General features: G+C 40.3%; 1 protein-coding gene across 12 annotated transcripts in view; it reads left to right on the top strand.

Annotated features, from left to right (window-relative positions):
- The window catches only part of MAGI2 (membrane associated guanylate kinase, WW and PDZ domain containing 2), a 1,214,455-nt gene that overhangs the window by 751,364 nt on the left and 447,360 nt on the right, over window positions 1–15,731 (top strand). Inside the window, exon 3 of one of the 12 annotated variants that reach the window (XM_019543632.1) lies at window positions 6,348–6,448. The exons of the other annotated variants lie outside the window; for them this stretch is intronic. Coding sequence (XP_019399177.1) covers window positions 6,430–6,448 — 19 coding nt within the window. The 5' untranslated portion in view covers window positions 6,348–6,429. The remainder of the gene's footprint in view (window positions 1–6,347; window positions 6,449–15,731) is intronic. 12 annotated transcript variants of the gene reach the window in all.

The following is a 15,731-nucleotide window of genomic DNA, read 5'->3' as shown; positions in this document are numbered from 1 at the left end:
AGGGAATAGAGTTGAAGAGAAAAGTCAGAAATGGTTGGGGAAAGGGAGGGAATGCATTTTAAAATAAATTTAAAAACAGAAAAACAGGGTTTTTCTACAGGGGCATGTTGCTTCTTACTATCGAAGAAAATGGAAATACAGTAAAAGCTCTGTTATCCAGCATCCATGGGGAACGGGGGAGGCCAGTTAATCATATATGCCAGTTAATCAAATATCCCCTGTCCAGTGCACCAGGGCTTTCACTCCCTGGCATCTGTGTGCCAGGGGACAGGAAGTGGGGTCCCACATAGGCTGCTTTGCCTCGGGCCATAGTCCACAAGGAAGAAGTGGGACTCAGCTCATGATGGTGAAACCGGAAGTGAGACCTCCGGGTTTCTGCATCCCTCAGAAGGAAGATTTGTATTGACAGATGCCAGTTAGTGGAGCATTCCAGATGATAAAGTGCCAGATAACATAGCTTTTGCTGTACCATGCCACAAAGGTGGCAGGGGAAATACCCTGACTGAGGTAATGCAGTTTAAATGACACTGTGTAGTGGAGGGTTGCACCCTTGTCTGCTTGCGGATAGGACTCCCTATGAGAGTCTCATAGTTAGCACCTCACTGGCCAGTTTCCGGTGGGGGAATCTTGACTACGCACTGACTTTATGAAAATGGGAGATTCCTTCTTAGCTTGCTCCTGCAGTCATATGGCCAAGGCCAAGCCAAACTCGGGGGCATCTGAAACTCAATGTTTTGGGCTTGGGCATACATGTAGGATGCCTGCCGAAGATTTGGAAGCATTTCAAGTCCCAGGCCGGGGTGGATGATGTTTGCCAGTAGCAGGGCCACATTTGGTTCTTGAATGACTCCTGGATTTGGAATTGATTCTGCTGATTTGACTTGGAACACAAAAAAAATCCTTAAAAAAAAATGCTATAGTAATTGGGCTATGTGTCCTCACCTACATAGTATAGTTTAATTATTTTATAAAAGAAAATGTGTTAAGATCCAATCATGTAATTCACTAGAAAATATTTGCTGTTATAACTATATGCCAAAAGGGAGAGTGAACTGGGTATGACCAGGATTTCTTCTGCTGTTCCTTTCTCACTTGCAGCCTCTGGCATTTAAGCTCTGATTCAAAGGCTGTAACCCTAATTCCTGTGCTCAGTAGCTACTGATACACCTTTCTTCCAAGAATTTCTCCAATCCCATTTTGAATCTGGCTAAATTGTCAACTTCCACAGCATCTGGTGGCAGCGTTCCACACTTCAATTACATGCTGTGTGAAAAAAAAAATCCTTTTGTTAATTTTAAACTTTTTGACCATGATAACGTTGCTGTCATAAAATGTAAGTATAGGCCAGGCCTCGCCCATCTCAAAATGAAGTGAACAGAGGCCTGTATCTTCCCACCCATCTCTGAAGAGAGCATGCCTGTTGTAAAGGCACTTGTTACAATGTAAGCCCATTGCTTCTTGTCCTGTCCCCTCTGGACACAGAGAAATGTTGATCGGTATCTTCTACAGGAATCATTTTTGTACTTGAAGACTGTTACCTAATCCTTCCTCAGTCATCTCTTTTTCAGTTAACCCCAGTTCTACAACCTTCTTTTCATATGTTATATTTTCTAGACTTGTTACGATTTCTGTTGCTCTCTTCTAGACTCCATCCAATTTATCCATGTCTTTCTTGAAGTGTGATGTGTAAAACCAGACACATGAACCCAAGTGAGCCCCATCAGCATTGAATAGTGTGGAAAAATTGGATAAAAGTTTCCATAGCATTACTGTTAACACCTCTCAGTATGCTATTGCCTTTTTTTGCAGTAATATCACACTTTTGACTTCCATTCAGTTTGTGGTCCTCTATAACCCATAGACGCTTTTCTGCAGTATTGCAGGCCCCACAGTTGGCTCCCAGTTTGTATTTTTTACTTTGATTTTTCCATCCTACATGCATTATTTTGCTTTTGTCCTCACTGAATTTTATCCTTTTTATTTCATATCATTTTGCCAATTTTGCAAGATAATTTTGAATCCTAATTTTGCCCTCTAAAGTGTCTTCTACATGACCCTGCTAGGTTTAGATTTATTAAATGCATTCTCAATTCCATGGTTTAAATCATTAATGAAGAGACTGAACACCCTCAGTCCCAGGGCAAATCTCTGGGGAACTCCACTTGATACCTTCTCCCATTATGACATTGAGCCATTGATAACTCCTCTTTGAGACCAATCCAGTTCTGCACCAACCTTACAAGAGTGTTATCTAAAACATATTTTTAGCCTATTTATGACAAGGTTGTGGGAGATGGTGTGAAAAGCCTTGCTAAAGTCAAGGTATATCGTATTCACTGATCCATGAAGCCTGTCACCTTGTCATAGAAAGAAATCAGGTTGGTTATGCATCATTTACTTTAGTCAAATCCACGCTGTTTGCTACATATCACCCTTGTCATTTTCCACGCTCTTAGAAATAGATCTCTTCAATATCTTCCTGGGTATCAAAATTAAACGGACTAGTTTACAAGTCTCTAAGGCCTCATTTTCCCCTGTTTAAAAGATGAGCACTATGTTTGCCCTTTTGCAGTCTTCTAGGACCTCACCTGCCCTCTACAAGTTCTCAGAGATAATAGCCAGTTACGTGAGTATTCCTTGAGTACTCTGTGATGAATCTCACCTGGTTTTGCTAACTTGAAAACATCTAGTTCATCTAAGTAATATTAATTTGTTCTTTCCATTCTCTAAGCTGATTATCTACTCTTGGGTCCTTGCTGCTGACTGTATTTGCATCAAAGAATTCACCTCTTTTGTGCAGACTGAAATAAAAAGGATGTAAATGCATCAGTCCCATCTGCATTGTCCACCAATCCATTAATTTCTCTTCCCCCTTCAGTAAAGAATCTACAATTTCCTTGGTCTTCCTCTTATTCTTAAAATATGACAACATGTTTTTTGCTGGTTTTTGTGTCTGTCATATCTCTTGCTAGCTGCATCCCAACTGGTACCTTTGCCTTCCTGATTTTATCCTTTCCTGGCTGTTCTGTACTTTTATATTCATCATGGTCTGTTGTTATATGTGGAGAAACAGATCCTATAAAACTTATTTTCACGTTTGCAGACATGATATAGAATATCATCAGAGGCTGAAAAGTATTCATTATACTGCCTTCATAATTTTAATCAATGTGGTTATAATCAGTTCTTATTCTGGTACAGTAGCTAACATGCCACTATCATTACATGTACCATAGTTTAACTGGCTAGAGGTTCTCAAAGAACAAAAGCAACAAAAACTAAATTGTCTTAATGAAGCTGTAGAGAAGGGTGTTGGGTTTTGATTTTCAGAAGATTAATGCGTATATCTCCATAATTTAGTGGTTAAGTCTTACAGCATAATTATGCCATCAATATAATAAGACTTTCCACATGAGTCTAAATATTGAAACCATCACAGTTTTATTAGTGGATAATGTCTTTCTACAGTCCTCTTATTAATTATGCAATTTTTTCGCACATCACTTAGCCAATAGCTTCTGGAAAAAATGTTGAAAGAATAGGAGATGCATACAATGTAGTTTTGAATTAGGTGGATACAAGGTTAGTTCAAAAATTGAATATTTAAATATCCACAAAGGCTGACATACCAAAGCAAGGGAATGTGAAGTGTAACTTCTTACTCTATCCTTAGCATGCTCAAGTGGAATAAAGCTATGGAGAACAGAGGTGATCACATCTAGCATAACTTAGGTGGAGTTTTAAACAATAAGAACTAAGGCAGAGTGAGCATATAATGATCTGAAATGCACAGCATCCTGAAAGTTCAGTTAAAAGGATCTTTAATGCTATTATTAGATGAAGATAGGTAAGTGGAGAAAAGTCACTCTGGATTTTTTTAGTACTGGGGCTAAGCAACGTACCCTCTCTTCTTACAGAAGAGAGCTGACAATAAAATGGATATAGTATTAAAATTTAAAGTGTGGGGGTATTAAAATCAGCTAATGGACATAATTCAATTAGTATGTGGCCTGTTATCCATGGCCCTTAAATCACTGGGATTGGAACTGGTTATCAAACATCGTCTCAATGCAGCCTATTCAGGCTGCACATTTGAATGCAAGATGTCATGAAGTACATTTGGAATTAAAATATTTGAAGTAAGCCACCTTATTATATATATTAGTGTGTATCATCTTGGGAATGGCTTGACTTCTAGTAACTATCGCTTTACACTAATTTTCCCAGGTTTCATTCTATTCCAGATTCTAATTATTTGCCAGAGCTAGGCAAATGCAGTCAAACCATCTTTATGAATATTAATTAATATATTTAAATTAATATACTGTTCTAGTGACCCTACTCCATTTAGAAATCTGAGGTAATTCTGAGACGACCCATCTCTCCAGAACAAATTACTAAATACAGCTCAAGATTTGACTAATGAGTGCTATTGAGGAATTTACCATGCATTATCCACAGTCTAAGAAATACTTGGAGAAGAATTCAGTACATTCATATACAAGCTCTTTACATACAACCTTGAACAGAAAAGAGGCAAAAAATATACTGATTGCTCTAAATTGGGCTGGTAGCATATGTCCTGTGGAGCCACTGGATCAGGGCTGCAGAACCTCAGGGCAATTCCTGTGCCCGTGCCCAAACTGGGGTTGAGCAGCAATGAGCTGCACCAGGCCTATGCTCTGGAAGCTGCCCCTACATCACTTCCCCTTCACTCTGCATCCCCCTTCCTTTCGCCTTCTCCAAGCCTGTGATGGGAGCACAGCTTTCAGCTGGAGGGGAGCTGTGCTGGTGGGGGGAACGGTGGCCACAGCACAGCTGCTTTCCAAGTGGAAGGTGCTCTCAGACTGCAGCTGGAGCAGGTGGGGGGGGAGAAGCAGCAGACTTGCGACTGCAGTTCACAGCCAGAGGGTCACTGCTGCTGCTCCTTGACAACTCCCCAAAACCCCCTATCTGCCTGGCCCTCAAGCTGACCCTCCAGCTGGAAGCTGTGCATATATCGCAGCTGGGGAGCTGGGAGCAGCAGCGGCAGGCAGAATGGAGTTACATGGCTCTGGTGGCAGGGTGCTAAGAAAGCACTCCTTCCCACCCTGTCATTCATGCACCACAGCAGCCACACAGTCTGCTTCAAGCTACAGCCAGATGGTTCTGGCCCACAGCTTCAAAAAGGTTGCCGGCCCCTGCTCTGAATTATTCATCCAGTGCTGTTTTTTGCCATTATCAAAGATATAAATCTTGCCAGTGGTGTTTAAGGTAAATTTTCCATTGCCTTCAAAAATTATTTGATGGAGATCATTGCCTCTAATGGGAACTTCCTCTTGAACAGTGATAGTATGACAGGGTTCATTTTCATATATTAATGTAAGGGGATGACAGATTTAAACCCCTGCTTACTGTTTTAGGACTCTCTGAGTCACTGCATATCAGACCTTGACTGAAGCTGTGGGTTGTGACTGCTAACTCATACTAGTAGGTGGATCCAGTTAGTTCCAGCAGAGTTTCAGAGCTGTAAGACTGCGGGGACAGAAAATTCCTGCAAGGCAAATCCTCCTAACAGCCAAGTTTAAAGTAGAGTGTTTCTCTTTAAATGTACTTGTTTTTAAAGATGCAAACTTTAAGAAAGAATTGCAGCCTTTCTATAGAATCTGTACGTACCCTGAGCAGAACCAGCTGGGAACGTATGTATTTACCCAGCTTAATATTTAATGGCATGTGGAGAGACTGATTTATAGGAAAAGATTAAATAAGCTACATAACTCAAGTGGTACAGCACTCACAATATCACATTCAAATATTTCAAATGTATAAATGCCGATAAGGAAAAGCGTCGGAGTGATGTTGTAGCCATGATAATCCAGGAATTATGAGGCAAGGATTTTTGTCGGTGAGAATTTTATTGGGCCATCTGCATGCTTGGGATAAAGTTAGACAAGCTTTCATTAAGCAACCTAATGAAGAATTTTTTACATTTGTAATCTCAGGTTCTATTGAGTATTTCTTTATTTGGCCCGTTACAATGCTCGTATTAACTTCACATTGTGGAACTGCCTGCCTGCTTTTTATTTGACATTTTTACAAGACTTGGGCACATTTCAGCTTAAATCTTGGCTGATTTGATGATTTTTATCTGACTATATGAAAAAGATAATTTAAGTAAAACATGATGTTGAATCACAGCAGAATTTTGAGGACCATTTCCGATCAGTATGCTGTTACAATTAGGAGAGGATGCTGTGCTTTTCATAAAAACAAGTCTGCCTTTCTGTGCCTTGTTTGTGCTAGTCTTGTTGTTTCCTTCTTGTTGAACCTTGATATCGTTGTTAGTATTCTCCTTTGTTTGAATGTAGAACTGGACGTACAGCCAATTACACCAAAAGGCTCCATTTACCTACGAAAGAGGTGATCCAGGCCCCACAAACTGCCTCAGCTATGACCAACAGAGAAACAAGTAGGCTTCTTTGCTGAACATGGTAACAAAATATCTGATATGGTGAACAATAAACTTGTTGCTGCAGCAACTGAACTACCTTTTTTGTTTCTGATGTTGAAATTGTTCCTGCATTCATCTAGTGCTCTATCATTAGAAGCTTTATTTTACATTTATATTCATATTTTGAAGAATGTAATAGTTATGTTTTCAGTCTCCTCTGAATGCTAATACTGCTTAAGTATTTCTCTCTGTCCCAGAGGGTTTAATGAAGACTTCAGTTAATTACACATTATTCCTGACACACAATCCCAGGCTCATGTTTGGCTCTGTGTAGGACTTGAACTCACAGTTACTCAAATGAAGCTGCTGATATTTGAGGCCTGTATAGTTGTCTACATTCATTTGTCGTTCTGCACTTACAGCTTCAGTGGCTTCTAACCTTGGAGTCATTCTTTTAGCAGCCAATTAGTAATCGGACTCGGGAGCAAGCTTTAGTAGTTAGAATTGTGATGGGACCATTGCGAGGCCATACTGGGTACAGATGCAGTTGCTTTTAAGTTCTTATAAGAAAAATATGTCTTTTGAAAGGTTACATTAATCAGACATTGTGGAGCAATCGCAGTAACCTTGCCCAGGTGTGACGAGTGTTAGCTCACTGAGAGCCTACAACTAGTATAGTTGTGCTGATAACTCTCCATCTGGACAATTACAATGTGGTTATTATTCAGTCTTCTTGCTACTTCCCTGCAGCACTTGCAGCTGTAGGAAAAAAACCCCATAGCCAAGCTACTCATGGTAAAAGATGCGCTCTGTCATTTTTTGTTTTTTTGTCATTTAATATTTTAATTCCATATCCCCCCTCCCCCCAGCTCACATTTGAATTAAAATGCTAGGTGCATCCTAAATCAAGCACAAGGATGCCTGTGTGGCAGGCACTATTTAGCACTGCAGAAAGGAGCCGCTAAGACTGGTCTTCACTAAATAACAGGATCCAAATTAGCCAATCCCTTCTGTCATGCCTTATCCACCACTGCTTTCTTCCCTTCTCCCTTTCCCTCTAACAACACTGACCCCGGGGTTTCTCCGGGCAGTAGCCCTCACTTTCTCCACCACCTATTCATTATTGTTATCAGATTAAGCTGTGGATAGAAGGACACTTCATAAATACTTTTTGCACAGCCTGACTCACTAAAGTACCTTTTTAAATGACACATTGAGAAAAAATATGATTAAGTATGAATCTTGGTAAACCTGAGTCATCTTTACCACTAGTTTATAAATAGCACAGATACCTTGGCTTTTTTACATGCTGTCTCTAGCCATCGCTAGAAATCAGAAGCGTATTATCCTTCTCTAGTGTTTTAATCAAACCACTAAAAGTCACATGAGTGAGGAAGAAAATTGTGAGCGCTTTTGTGCCATTATTGTTGCCAGGGAAACCACTTCCTTTTTATTTCAGTACTTGGGACATCTGTGTCACTTTAAGCCTGGCTTGTAGAAAGACAACTTCACAGCAGGGCATCAGGGATAAAAAGCAGAATTAATGAAATCTCAGACCCCATTGTAAATAGAAAAATGGTAGTGAAAGGTGTTTCAAATGCAGTTTTGGTGACCTGTGACTTTATATCCTTTTGTAAAAAACAGAGCCAGGATTTTGCGGTGAATATGTGTGTCCTCATGTAAGATAAAGGATATAGAGGCTTAGGATCTGTCCAAATATTCCTCTGAGAATCCTTTGTCCCCCTTTCCACATGTATCATTCTTCTTTAAAATCATTTACATTAAACAGCATGGAGAATAATGAGCATGACAAGGACTCAACAGCACTCCCACTTTACACTATCTCTTGGTATAACTTTCTTATTCTTGTTTTCATGTCTCTGCATATTTCCTGTTCTCTCTGTCCCCCTCTACTATCTCCACCATCAAGTACTGTATTTAAACACACTTCTTTCCAAGAGGTCTTGGCAGCCTGGTCTTTTCCATGGAGAACAATCATAACAGAACAGAAAACAATCTAATCTAAGGTCATGGATTTACACAATGTATAAAAGACTTTGGGCCAGATCTAGTTTGATGTAGAATCCACCTACATTTAGCTCTCTTAGTACCTAAAATAGAAATCTAATTTAACTGAGTCTAAGTGCTTAGGGTCATAGACAGTCAATGGGAGAGATTTAGGTCCCTTGAAAAAGTGGTCCATTTTGACCATGTTTAGGCAACTCCAAGACAAGCTAGACGCAAGGCTCTTCATTAACATCTTACTGAGGGGCTCTCTGACCTACCTGATGACATTAAGAACATCCAGGCACATTGGGCAGAGCTTAAGAACATTATTCAAAAGGCATGCAGTGAATCAATTGGTTACTCTATTTACCATCATCAAGATTGGTTTGACAAGAATAATGAAGAAATCCTAGCACTTATCCACCAGAAAAAAACTGCATTCTGCAGTTGGCAAAATGAACCCTCCAACTAGCAAAAATAAGAGGTTTACCACTACTTTAAAGCTGTAATTCAGAAAAGGCTATGGACATCAAGAATCAGTGGTGGCAAGTGCAGGCCATGGAGATCCAGAGTTTCACTGATCAACATAACATGAGAAACTTCTTCGAAGCAATAAAAGCCATCCACAGGGTACCCCTATGGATGGCCCAATTCCTTTGTGATCCAGGATGGCTCCACCCTTCTCATGGATAATGTATCCATCAAACAACGCTGGAAGGAGTCTTCAAGATTCTACTCAACCATGAATCTGAGGTCTCAACTTCCGTCATCAAGTCCATTCCTCAACACCCAGTAATAATATCTCTTGCTGAGCTCCCATCCATCAAGGAAGTCTGGCATATCATAACTCAGACCAAGAACAATAAGGCACCAGGACCAGATGGCATTCCTGCAGAGCTCTCCAAAGCTGGTGAAACAGCACTAACACAAAAACCTTACTTCTTATCAAAATATGGGTAATGAGGAAGTTCCACCTGACTTAAAGAATGCCAACATTGTTACCATCTTCAAGAAAGGGGACAAGTGAGTGCATGGGGACTACTGAGGCATTGCCCTTCTCTCTGTTGCCAGGAAGATTCTTACTTGCATCCTTCTGAATTGCCTCCTCCTTGCCAAAGGTGTCCTTCCAGAATCCCAGTGTGGCTTTAGACCATCACAGGATACCACTGACACGATTTTTGTTGCATGACAGATCCAAAAGAAGTGTAGAGAGAAAAACCAGGGGATTCACCAAATGTGAAAAAATGGGAAAAGCTATATGATAAATTTCCCGAACATGAAAAGAGCGTAGAGCCTAAAACTTGCTACTGCCAGTGGAAGGAATTACAGCAGTCACTGTCAGGTGGACATGGAGTGGACAGTGGGGTTCAAAACCAGATATTAACAAAAGTAGCAAGATGGAAGACATATTGGAAAGATTGTTGAATGTCACTTTATATCTTGCTTCCAGAGGTTTAGCATGCCATGGAGATGACCCACACAATGGCAACTTTCTTTGAATTCTTGAGTTAATAGTGCTTTATGACAGTGTTACTCGTGACCATCGGGCCAAAGTCAAACAGAAGCAAACAGAGGACAAAATGATGCAACAGACTCATTATCTCTCATGAGAGAATCAGAATGAGTTTATTGAATGATGTGGTAAGAGTGTGCAGAAAGCCATCCTTACAGAGAGAGAAAAGGCCATTTATTATTCTATCACGTGTAATGCTACTCCAGATGTCTCTCACCAAGAAGAACACATGTGGATAGTCCAATCTGTAGTTCACAACAAAGATACTGGTACATTTAACACCAAAGAAAGGTTTTTTGAATTTATCACCTTTAATTTTAAAAAATGGAGAATGAATAGCTGAAATGCTAATTGCCAGCTTGAAGCATCATAACATTCCTCTTGATAACTGTAGAGGTCAAGGTTTTGATAATTGCTGTGATATGTCAGGGAAAATAAGAGGTGTTCAGGCCTGCATTGTGTTAAAATTGAACCTGCTCTTTATTCTCCTTCTGCTTCCCATTCACTAAATCTTGTAGGACTTAATGCTGCAGCAGCGTGTACTGGAACATTAACATTTTTTGGTTGTGTGCAGCAACTTTTTATGTTTTTCAGTTCTAGTGTGAGGTGGAAGATTATAACAGATAAGATACACTGCTCACTCCACTCTATGTCAGACACACAGCATGTGCTGATGCTATCCGTCCACTCGCAAAGCATCTTCCAGGTATTCTGGAAGCACTGGAATGTGCTCTTGAATTAAATTTGACACACACAAAGCTCAATCACAACTGGAAGCACTGAAAAGGTACTTCAGCTCATTTTCATGCCTTTTGTTGGCTAGCTGCTGGTACAACGTTCTTTGAAGTATTGATGACAGAAACGAGAGTTTACAAGCCAGGGGAATCTCACTTGAATCGGAGGCATCTCTCATTGCTGATACTATTGAAGAAGTAAAACAACTTAAGAGATCAGTGGCCCAAAATTCTAGAGGAAGTATATCTTGTAGCAGAAGGCATGGGAGTTTTGCCTCATTTACCAAAAAAAGAGAGGCAAGAAGTGGAAAAGATTTCATGATGACACAGCTGAGGAATCGTGTTTCACCATCTCTGAAAGTGCTCCAGAATCTTTATTCAGAAGGACTGTTTTTGATGCAACTTTGGACAACACTATCTATGGATTAGAGCGCAGATTCAAAGCAACCAATAACATTTGTTTTACACTCCGTTCAGTCCTAAAATGTGTGACACTAGAGCCTGAGGAACTGGATGAAGCTTCTAAATGTCTACTTCACAGGTATCCTACACATCTTTCTGAGAATTTTCCTTGTGAAATGTTGCATCTAAAAAAAAATCTTCAAATCTACTTTTGGAAAAGAGTACGAACTACCACCACTTATCTTATTAAATGAGATTTACAAAAAACAACTGCAGCTAATTTTCAGTGAAGTGTGTATATCCATACAGATCTTTTGCACACTGCCAGGCACTGTAGCAGAAGCTGAAAGAAGTTTCAGCAAGCTAGCACTCATCAAAAACTTCAGGCATTATACTGTGGGACAAGAATGGTTAAACAAGAATGGTTAAGTCACCTTGCTAGTTTGTCTATCGAGTGTGAACTTGCAAGAAAATTGACTTTAGAGAGATAATTCATGATTTTGCAATGAAAAAGGCCGGAAAAATAAAGCTTAAAATGAATTCGTCTGTTTATAAAATGTTTGTAGCCATGTTGGTCCATTAGAACAAACAAATCAAAACATTGACTGGATAATACTATTATTAGGACCATCAACCAAAAAGTTACAAAATAGTCAGCAATGTAGAATGTAATTTCAGAATTAAAATAGAAAATTTTCTTCACAATTCATGAGATTTTATGTATGTGGGATGGTGTGTGTGTGGGAGGCAGCCCGCCCTACAAGTCTGTACTGGGCCCAAAGAAATGATGCTTGGGCCCCAGGCACAACCTGTCATATCTGTGGAAAAAACTTGCAGAACGTGGATTGGACTCTTCAGCCATCTTAAAACTCACTAATAATCCATCATCGTTATCATCCCCCCCCATCACCCACCTCTAGAAAACGCCATCGTTGTATTGAGGGATAGTCAAAGAAGAAGCTTCCCATGCCATGCAGCCTATTGTGATACAGCATCCCCAGAATACAGAATATCCCCTTGGTGTGTCAGGGGGAAACTGCCGGCCTCCTGGGTTAATCAGCAGTGAGGGGTGGGACCACCACCCCAATCAGCAAGGGGTGGGGCCACCACAAAAAGGCCACCTCCCTTCCTGGCTGGCTCAGAACCCTTCTCCTGGCTGTGCATGGCCCTTCTTCTAGGCACAGCCAATAGAATCCCAAGGACAAATAATTGGCATGTATTTCCACCAATGAACTGAAAAAACAGGACTGTTTGCAGTCCATTTCTTATTCACAAATGGATAGAGTACAAAGAGCTTAAAAACAGGATCATCTGGTATAAAACAGGCCCAATGGCCACCCTACCTGGGGCCAGAAAGAGAGCAAGAAAGAGGAAGCCTTAGTAGTTAGGACACTTACCTGAACTGGATGCTGCCAATGAAAATTAGCTGTGGAGAGAGCAGGTCTAATGGATGAGGATCATTGAGAAGTCAGGTGCCTCTCCAGTACCAGTGTGAATTGCAACAGAGCTTAGGAGTAAATGCCCAGGTGCTAAAAATGGCGCACTTCAGAGCACTTGCAGAAGCCAGTATTTTGGTAGAACAGCTGAGGAGTGCCAGCTTTGTTTTTCCAATGGAGCTATCAACAGCTTCCAGGGTCATAAACTAGTCACAACAGAACTATCATTCAGTGATTCTGCCTCGTCCAAGAAAATTTATCCGAGTTTTAATATGCCTCCTACTTGCTATAAGAATGGAGAAGGGAGTGAGATTGCCTGAATTATACATTAAACAGTCTCCTCAAAATGTTCTAGTGGGTAGATTTTAATTTCTTCTTCTCCAACTGAATTATCTTGATGATTTCCTACCATTATTTTTTTAGAGAATTAAAAATAAAATAGAGTTAATAAAGACTGATGTTACAACTAATCTATTTTAAAAGTAGCCTGGACAAAGCAATAGAAAAACTGATGTGGTGGAGGAGAGAGGGGAGAGGAGGAGGAGGAACCCTTTGTATTGGCAGAGTTCAGACCAGATATTTTTATAGCTCTCTTCTATCTCTAACCATTTGATCTTACAGGTTCTTAAAGCACTTTGTGAATATAGCATGCTAAATAAATAATAAAAGTAATTCTTTTGAACATCAGGAAATCAGAAGTCTTAATGTATGTGGGTCTTTCTAGACCAAGTAATGATCACATTTATTTCTTCATAAGACTGAGTCAATTCTTCAACTTAAATTCTTGTTTTCACTGCATTCTTATTTCCTTAATCTGTTTCCCTCCTCATGTTTTCCCCACTCTGATAATGCCAGAATAAATTAAAGAGGTGGCAGCCACTGTATTTACAAATATATACAAACAGTTTTACTTACATTTGAAAAAACTTAAATGACAAGACTTTTGAAATAATTCAAAAGTAATCTTGAACTACATCTTTTAAAACTGTGTCAATCTAAATTTAATGAATTTAAGATCTTAGGATAATATGAGACAGTCACTTGCACACCACATTATAACATGACTGGTTATGCTATATCAGTCTGATAGTATGCTGTCAGGTCAAAACGTTTCAAACACCAGTTCTAATGTTGCTACAGTATAATGTATGTTAACAGCTATAACCAAATGTGCAAATAAAATCTTGCACTCTGGCAATTATGATTAGTTTAAATAAATCACAAGTCATACCTAATTAATGTGATAATCTTACTAGGAACTAGACTACCTTGGGAATTTGTATAAGGTGGGAGCTTGATATAAAGCTTGAAGAATACACTTTCTTTTATGACACTTGAAAAAAGCATGAAAATAAATGCTAGGATTTAGTACCTAAAGCAACAACAAACAAACACGCCACATACAAAGTATTTGAGATTTCTACTCTGTTCTTACCTGAATCAAGATAGCAATGCTGAAGCCGTCTCTGTAGCATTTATTATGTTACTTAAAATTTGTTCTTGAACTTAGTTACAGTACTGTAGGGCTTTCTGTTATGATGCCATGTATCATTTATGCTTCATTAGCTTGCCAGGCAATGGACAGAGAGTGCCCATATTGTAAAACCTTTCTGAAGAAATGTCATTGCATTTGTCATTCACTGATCATCTCAATTTCTGGGTGTAACTAACCTCTCCCTGGCCTCTGGACCTCTCCAACATCTCTGCTACTTAAGCTCCAGGGCTGCTACAACCCACCGGTAGCTCGAGCAGGCAGGCTCCACCAGGAGAAAAAAACCAGCAGCGAGGGACTTGATCCTTTCTTTTTGATGGAACGTGCCCTCCTCTCCTGTTGGGGTGAGCTGCTGGCAGGCCTTGAGCTATGTGTTGTGGGGGAGGGGTTCTTGTCCTTTCCTCCACAGTAGCAGCGCCCCCCAGGGCTGCCTGGGTGGGCTGTTAGTGGGCAGCCTGATCCAAATCTTCCCTGAGCCCTAGCTAGGGCAGCACCTGCCTCCTAGCAGGCTGCCTGGGTGGCCCTGTGGGATGCTGCTGCCACCACAGAGTGAAGGAATGGGGCCCCCCACAGCTTGGGATGCCCAGTCCTCTGGCAGCTCACCCCCTGGCCATGGGAGAGGCAGGCAGCCTCCGTGAAAAAAAAGGATTCAGCCCCTCACCATTTGTACCTTCAGTCCACCTCTCCTGCAGTGGGGGGTGAGCTGTCCAAAGGCTGCAATGTTACAAATAGATGTTACAAACTGAACTGCATGTAGATGTAGTTTAGTGTGTAACATAACAAACTCATTTAAATTGCAAAAAAAAAACCCTGTACATGTACAACATGATGTAATTAAACTGCAAAAATGGGCAATTTTTGTCATGTGTACAAGCGCCCAATGTGGGTAGAAGTCTATCAGTTCTGAAAGCAGATCCTTAAATTGGGAACCAGGAGATCTCGTTCCTGCTTCCCATTCTTCCACTGGCTTCTTGACTCACTTTAAACAATTCACATTCACTGTTCGGGCCTCAAATTTCCCCATTTGTAAAAGTGCTTTAAGAGCTAGAGATGAAATGACCACCTAAGATTAATATTAGTCCACTGAATTCTTTTAGCTCTGACAAGTTGCAGTGTCAGACATTAAAATCTGATCATTCAAATAATCATCTTGGTATTTTTCTCTCCAGTTCAATTCTGAGATAATAGGTTCTGGTATCTCACAGAGCACTAGTTAGAGATTATGACTTTATGTTATTTGAAATATGGGATTTCAATCTGCTTTCACATTTGATAAAAACAATATTGGTTTCCATCTCTCTAGGTTCTTGGCAGTGGCTGCTAAAATTGTTTTAGTATATTCAGTATATCATTTTTAGAGTCTGCTATCTTGTATGCTGCTGGAGTTTGAAATTAATACTCTATATCCTTTAAAACTTAGAATCCTGTTATTTTAAGGCACTCATCTCTGTGCTTTGCCATTTACAATGATTTAAAGCTGTGCTGCACAATTCCTGGGTTGCATGTTTCCAGAGACTTAACTAGCTGTTGCGATACCCTGGGCAGAGTGTGGGTGGGGGTGTTGTGCAGGGTGAGTCTTACTACACATTAGAGACCGGCTGCCGCTGGCACAATTCCAGCTTCCTGCACACAGGCTTGGTAGAAGCCAGCTGCTGCTGCCACAGTTTCATAGTTTCATAGTTTCTAGGGTCGGAAGGGACCTGAGCAGATCATCTAG

Source organism: Crocodylus porosus, unplaced genomic scaffold, assembly GCF_001723895.1.
Source record: "Crocodylus porosus isolate Cpor-Errol unplaced genomic scaffold, CroPor_comp1, whole genome shotgun sequence".
NCBI classification, from domain to species: domain Eukaryota; kingdom Metazoa; phylum Chordata; order Crocodylia; family Crocodylidae; genus Crocodylus; species Crocodylus porosus.
Note: the sequence above shows the minus strand (reverse complement) of the source record. Positions and strands in the feature narration are given on the sequence as shown.